At 38.0% G+C, this 7,873-nt stretch overlaps 1 protein-coding gene across 1 annotated transcript; it reads left to right on the forward strand.

Annotated features, from left to right (window-relative positions):
* The first annotated feature begins 6,777 nt into the window (after positions 1–6,777).
* LOC131803546 (uncharacterized) lies at positions 6,778–7,582 on the forward strand. The gene is made up of 2 exons (XM_059124898.1): positions 6,778–6,864; positions 6,959–7,582. The coding sequence occupies exons 1-2, from the start codon at positions 6,778–6,780 to the stop codon at positions 7,580–7,582; spliced, it is 711 nt and encodes a 236-aa protein (XP_058980881.1).
* The last annotated feature ends 291 nt before the right edge of the window (positions 7,583–7,873 follow it).

The raw sequence follows: 7,873 nt of genomic DNA on the forward strand, positions 1-7,873 counted from the left end.
CTTTTTTCGAATTTGATTAAAAAAAAACAAGCTGTCCAAACAGTTGATTCGAGCCTATCAAATGACATATAACCAAGTCCCGATCATTCTTTTCTCGAATTCGGAGAAGTATCCCAGCGGCTGAAAAGAGAACACCCTATTTTTTCTATGCCACTCGAATAAGAGCGAGTATGCTTGGTTCGTTTTCGAGTGGAAATAGTATTCACTCAAAATCGAGCTGATTCGTACCTCTGATACATTTGTAAATATGTGTATTTTTTCAAACCAAGGCTGCATCGTCGAGAATCTCTTCCAACGAAGCATGTGGTAGTGTGCCTACTCTTGTTCTTGTTGTTTTCGTACACAAAAAAGACTTCTCTCAATAGAAGACCTGCAGCCGTAGTTGACCAAAATTTGTTCTATCCAATTAATGTGCAAACGTAACTTCTCTCCGAAGAAGAAGAAGAAGGTTTCTTATATTTGCAGAACACATGTAAGTGTATTCTATGGATAGATGACATTTAAGGTCTCAAAAAGACATATTAATCGACCATGGCATCAGAATAAATGCCGAATATTATCGGGAAAATATTCTTGAGGGTGTATTAAAGCCCTGGGCACGCAAACATTTTGGCCGCAGACCTTGAACGTTCCAACGGGACTCAGCACTATCGCACTCAGCACGCGCCACCCAAGAATGGTTAAATAATGAGGTTCCTCGCTTCATTTCCAGCGCACAATGACCACCAAAATCTCCGGTTACCAATCCGATGTGTCTGTAGTATTTTGGAAAGCAAGGTTGGCACTAAAAAATACCAAAGTGTCGATCACCTCAAGCAAGCTCTTCGCCGGGAATTGGCCAAAATACCGCAGAGCAACATACGGGCAGCGTGTGACGGTTTCATTGGTCGTTTGAAGGCCATAATTCGTGCCAAAGGTGACCAATTCGAACAAATCTAAACATATTCTAAAATTAGATGCTATTTCCGACATGTTGGCTTTCATTCAATAAAACTAAAAAAATGTCAAAATTATGGTATTTGACTTTGTTGCAGTATTTTTATCTCACCCTGTATTTTTTATAGATGATCTCTAAAGGGGTTTCCATATATAAAAAATGTATAGAAGTTAAAAAGAAATTAAGAAGTTCTTAAAATATAGATGACTTGCAGAGGGACTTCTGTCTGTAGAAAGTCTTTTATCTAAGGGAGACTTTTTTGTATGTTTTTTGTTATTTATAATTTTATTATGTCCTCTGTCAAAAATCCCCCCCCCCCCCCTTCCACCTCTCATTACTTTCATTTATGCTCAAAAAAATATCTTTCACATATAATCAACAAGACTAAGCTGTCAATACCTTTCAAGTACTACAACCATAAAAACCTATACGAAATATCGTATGTATGCCGTCCTTCGCAAAACGTACATTGTTGTAATAAAATCAAAGTAACAGGAACACCAACAACAACACCGACAACAATGTCCATGTCCATAACCATGCACAATGTCCCACTAACGAAGCGAACAAGGATTCTTACTCTCAACCATTTGTTTTGTGAGCTTTCGGTTCGATGACTTGATAACACATTGACATGACACCCGGACAACAATGGAACATCCATGGAGGGTGGTGAAGATGACGGTGTGGATGGGTGATGATGGTTGTAACATACGACCGACCAACTTCAACATTACTTTGTCCCAATAAATTCAAAATAAAAAAAGGACCCATACGAATGACATTCTAGCGTCGCTACCCCGCCATCAACATATTCAAGGAAAAATATCCTTGATTGAAGTTTTTGTTTTTTTTTTGTGCTGCTGCTGCTGTTCGCCTCACTTACTTGTGGACATGTTACCCACAATATAGCAAAGGATGTGGCAGGAAAATTGGGTTATGTCAGTCAAAGAGCTGAACTCAACAAGGAAGTATGAATGAGAAATTGGATGATTTCGGTTCAATTCAAGCAAAACAGTAGCAAAAACTGCAAAGCAAAAACGAATAGCAGAACGTATTGCCTTCATCAACATTTATTGAAAGGATATAAATAAATCCTTGTAGTAAATAATGATAACAATACGAGTGTTAAACTTTTGTCTACAAGTGACACAAATACGGTCTTAATTGTGCGAATGTGGTTGGAAAAAGTTCAAAAGAGTCGATTTTTATTGTTTTTGGTATTAGAGCGTTGGGAGTCAATACGACAATTGAAGATAGGACTCAATTGTTCAAAGTAGGTGAAGAAGGGTACATAAAAAATGTATAGAATTTAATTGTTAAAAAATGGATATAGAAAGTATCAAAAGTTCGAAATGCCTTTTAGCTACAAAGATTTCAGGAAACTTTTTTAATAGGTATGTGTAATCAAAATCAAAACTATTAAAGAAAGTCCTAAAGTCGGGCCGGGCCGATTTTATAATACCCTACACCACTTTGCTAATTTAGTAGAGCTCCGCATAACAATTAAAAGTTTTTATGGGAGAATTCGATCATACACGCTATGATTATAATTTCAAATTCAAAGGACTAAATATGCCGAACCATTTGAATCTTTTAAATTCGGACTTGTGTTGCCCATTTGGTGCAAAATTAATGTGAAATCAGATAAAGATATATATGGGAGCTATATCCAAATCTGAACCGATCTCGATAAAATTTGGCAAAGATATTACTGAGCTGTATTTGATATATTTCCCTGAATATCGTTGTTACGGAGTGCATATTACGGCTGTGGGTAACAAACACAACAAATCGGATGAACAATATATATAGGAGCTATAGCTATATCTGAACCGATCTTCCCCAAATTTGGCATACTATCTTCTAGACTCAATTCGGTCGTATGTGCCAAATTCCATCCCATTTGGGCAAATATTAGACGTTTGGTGCATAATAAAAGGTAAATCGGACGAAGTTATATATGGGAGCTATATCCAAATCTGAACCGATCTCGATAAAATTTAGCAAATGTATTTCTGAGCTGTATTTGTTATATTTCCCCAAATATTGTTGTTACAGAGTGCATATTACGACGGCGGAGGACAAAAATAACAAATCGGATGAACAATATATATGGGAGCTATAGCTATATCTGAACCGATTTCGATCAAATTTGGCATACTTATTTTCAGGTCCATTCTGATCGTACGTGCAGACTTCCATACTATTCGGGCTGATATTACACGTTTGGTACACAATAAAAGGCAAATCGGACGAAGATATATATGGGAGCTATATCTAAATTTTGACCGATTATCTCCAATTTCAATAGGGTTCGTCCTTGGGCCAAACAAATGATTTGTGCAAAACTTCATCTGGATAGGGCAATAAATGCGAACTGTACTTTGTTTACAAAAATTCATGGACAGACTCACGGACGGACGGACATGCATAAATCAGCTCAGAATGTAATTCTATGCAGACCATCAAATGGAACTATGGGTCTATCTCTTTTCCTTTTTGCCTGTTACAAACAAATGCACAAAGACATAATACCCTGACCACCTTGTGGTGTAGGGTATAAATAGACGTCTAAACTTTTTGTCGACTTCTAAGTGCATCTCCAACAAATATTATCTGGGGGTTGAGAAACTTTAAGTGGAGGTAATTGTAAGATATGTCACTACTCTCCGAGTAGCCTAAATATAAAATTTTAGATAAATTGGGCGCCACTCCGAAACTTTTGAACCTTCACATAAAATGTTCAACCCCTCGACATCGATAAGGAAAAAAATGCAGAATATTGGTGCGACAAAATTTAACTTCAATTGAATTGTTTAAATGTTTACTTACCCATACCTTTCTGTATTACATGCTCGATCCATAGGAAAGCGGTCTTAGGCATTAACTAAATATATAAAAGTGCACTGACTGACTGACAGAGAATCAACGCCGACGCGAAACGACTGACGCTAGAAACTTAAAATTTTGCACGAGTGCGTAGGCTTGTAATAAGCCTGGAAATTCGTACTAAAAGAGTACGAAAAGTACTACAATTTATTAAAAATTGAAGCTTTAATTCTGAAATTTAGAATGAGAGTTACTGATGGACGGTAGGGTACATGAATTAAACGTTCTTTTTTTTGGAAATTAGAATATAACGGTTAAGAAAATTTCCGAAATGATACTAAACTTTTAACATACAACATTTTGGTATGAGATTCAAATTTGGGGAGTTTGTTTGGTATATGAAGTTGGTTTTGGATATGTGTACTAAGTGTGCGATCTGTACTAAGTGGCACTAAATTTAGAACAGTTTGGTTTGGGGTAAACGGATGAAGCTGTTGTTGGTAGGTTTTGGAAATGCGTACTACAAGTGCACGAAAGACACTAAATAGTACTATATTCGGTACAATTTGGTGTTGGGTGAACAGTAAGTGCTTGAAATCTGAAATTTCGTTTTAGGGTCACTGTTCATGTGTAGCCTGGACATATGAAGGTTGTTTCGGACATATGTGCTATAATTGTATGGTACGGTAAATAGTAATACAGGGTGAGATGAAAAAACTGCAACCAATTTCAGACTGCTGTCATTTCTAAGCCACTCCTCCGACAGCTGTTAAAATTATACCAGTGACAGCACATTATATTGTTTACAAGCATACAAAAGCATTTTGGTGGGAATTTTCCAGAAAAAAAGTTATTCGTGATGGAATTCAAGCATGATAGTGTGATTTATTTATATTTGGCTAGATAACCACAAGTGGCTATCGTCAGCATTTAAATGTGAATAAGTCTTTTGTGTCTCGTACAATCGCTCGTTACCGTGATACTGGTAGCCTGACGTCAAGGAAGTGAACGAAAAAAAAGCAACATCAGCAGAAATGGCTCGAAAAGTAATAAAGCGACTTGATCGAAACCCGCGTCCCAGTGCCCAAAAAATGGCTCTTGAGCTGAACATATCACAATATTCCATTCGGCAAATGTTGAAAAATGAGCTCGGGGTAAAGCCATTGAAATTCCAAAAAGTGCAAGAACTTACACCGCAACGGAAAGAAGATAGACTCAAAAGAGCTAAATAGTTGCTACGCTTGCCCGAAAGTGGTGAACTGCTGAATTTGGTTTTCTCCATCTCCGATGAGAAAACATTTGTTTTCCAGCAGTTTGTAAACAAACAAAATGATCGTGTGATCGGCGCATGCCAACGAGGTCAGCTGAAAATTTGCACCTTCGGTTGGCCACTAGAACTCAAGCGCCGGTTATGGTGATGGTGTTGGCCGCCATAACAGCCGATGGTCCCTCTCCGCTCGTATTAAACGACCGTGACATCAGAATAAATGCCCAATATTATCGCGAAAATATCCTGGAGGGTGTATTAAAGCATTGGCCGCAGACCTTGGGCATTCCAACAGGACTCAGTACCATCGCACGTTACAAATTGAAGTTCCTCACTTTATTTCATTTCCATTTCCGCACAATGGCCACCAAAATCTCCGGATACCAATCCGTTGGACTGTTGTGTCTGGAGCGTTTTGGAAAGCAAGGTTGGCACTAAAAAATACCAAAGTGTCGATCACCTCAAGCAAGCGCTTCGCCGGGAATGGGCCAAAATACCGCAGAGCAACATTCGGCGTGTGACGGTTTCGTTGGCCGTGTGAAGGACACAATTCGTGCCAAAGGTGACCAATTCGAACAAATCTAAAAATCGCCAATCGCATTTTTTAAGATTGATATTTTAACGAAATTTTGTCCATTTGTGGGAAATCGCTAGAATATAATAAAACCGAAACGTTTTTTGGGGGGTACCATAAGGAGTGACCCTTTCTAGACTATCATCTTACAATAACCAGATTTGGTAGAAATATTGGGGTGTGCCAAGCCAATCGGATTCTTATTTCACATTTTATATGAGCTATGACTATTCAAAATTTTAGCCTTTTGTGGCGACGGAATGGACCAGTATTGTCCATAATCGCCTCTGATGCTTATAAAATATTAGGATTAGCAAAGTTTAAATTAAATCATATGGCCCTTTCTTATTCTCTGAGGAAAATTATTTTCAATAAAAAATTTGATATTTAAGGGAGGTACTGGAAGGAGAGCCCCATTTGGTGATCATCGAACTCTATTTAAATTTGAAAATAATATTACAATATACCGAGTTTTTACGTAATCAAATACTTCTTCGAAAGTTTTGGAAACATTAGCAAGATAGAGGGACGGACACCGCTAGATCGACTCTAAATGCTCTGAAACTGATTTCGCCCAAAGAGGTTCTAAAACCATTATTTCGATGAGGCACGTTTTGACCGTATCAAAAGGTATATCCTCTCTGCAAACACATGGATAAGGGTAAGAACATTCCTTTTCCCTCAAACCCACGAAGTGAGGTGTCACAATTTTTACTTAGCCATGGCAAGACAAAATTTCCGACATTTATACCCATCTGCGTTCAGGAGCAAAAATTTACTTTGAAGCGAACTTTTGCAAGAACCTGATGGAAAGGTTTGCTTTTTTGTTTTTGTTTTTTTTTTCTCCATTCAACAACAACACCAAGCAATGTAGCTGTTGTTGTTCTTAGTTGTTGACTGAAGTAATTTTCGCTTAACCTGCAACAAATTGCAGCTGACAGGATAGGATAGCCAACACAAATGCTGTGCAAATGGCAAACATGCATTTAGTTGCCATTCAACATCGGTGGAACTTAGAACAAAACACTGTCTTGTAAGGAAGGCCAAAGAACAAAATAGAATCCGACTCGTTTGGACAAGGAACATCCGGAGTAACAACCACAACATCAACGACACAAAACACGAGAGTCACAGAGTCAACAAAGTTGTTTTTGCAGCGGACAAACAATGCCAAGTGATGCTGATGCTCGTGCCATGTGGAAAGTGAAGCTGCAACATAAATGGCTTATTCTGATGTGGCTGTGGCTGTGGCAAGTAAGTGTGCAACAAGAAAAACAAAATAACTTCTAACCAAATCGGTGCGATGGTGTTGTTCTCTTTTTCCTCCTACCTTTATATGGTTTTATAGGTTTTCGTAACACCATGCGCTGCTGCTGCAGAAGATGTGCATTTTAGGGAATTCATAAACGATGTTGAACATTTGGTCATGTCCACCGAAGATGAAGCTCTGCGAGCAACCATTACCATCTATCAGCATTTGGCGAATGGGGCTATGACACCTGAACTGAAACGGGCAATGCGACCACTTATGGCCAATTATGTGGAAATGGTGGAACATGTGTTGGCCAACACCACAGCCTCGAACACGAGCTACAGCGACAAACGTAAGCTACTTCGACACTTTCGCATCAACAATTGGAAATTGGAACAATTACGCCAGCGTTTAGCTCCCGACAGCAAGAAATTCCAATTTGAAGTCATTTCACCGGAATTCTATTACAACGGCAGGAATACAACTCAATTTGATAATATTTATTTGAGATTTATGCAAGAATTCCAGCGGGCATCGCAAAGACTTTGGGATAATTTGTCGGAGGGTGTTGTCGAGAGGCAGGAGGAAATGTTGGAGCTGTTGGATGAAATTTCGAATGAGAAAAATTTAACAGAAAAGGATAAGCTATACGATGAGTTTATTGAAATGTTTTTATTTAAGAGTCCAAAAGATTTGGTGGAAACTAGAGAATTGGAATAAGTTGAAGAGGAGATATAAGAGTGCAGTATTGTCGATTAACATACGAAATAAAATAAATGTAACAACAAATTTAATAATTTTTATTTAAGGAAACCACTATATAGGAATGGCCGCAGAACTTTCAGTGAAAAACATAAAACCGGACAAAATATTAAAAAACAGGTGAAAAGCAGCAAAGCTCGGTCGGCCGAACTTTTAATACCCTCCACCATTTGGAAGGAAATTGAAAATTTTCAAAAAAAAAAAAATCCGAAAATTACTACTTAAATTAAAACCGTTATATGGGGACTA

This window comes from Musca domestica, unplaced genomic scaffold, assembly GCF_030504385.1.
Source record: "Musca domestica strain aabys unplaced genomic scaffold, Musca_domestica.polishedcontigs.V.1.1 307, whole genome shotgun sequence".
NCBI lineage: Eukaryota > Metazoa > Arthropoda > Insecta > Diptera > Muscidae > Musca > Musca domestica.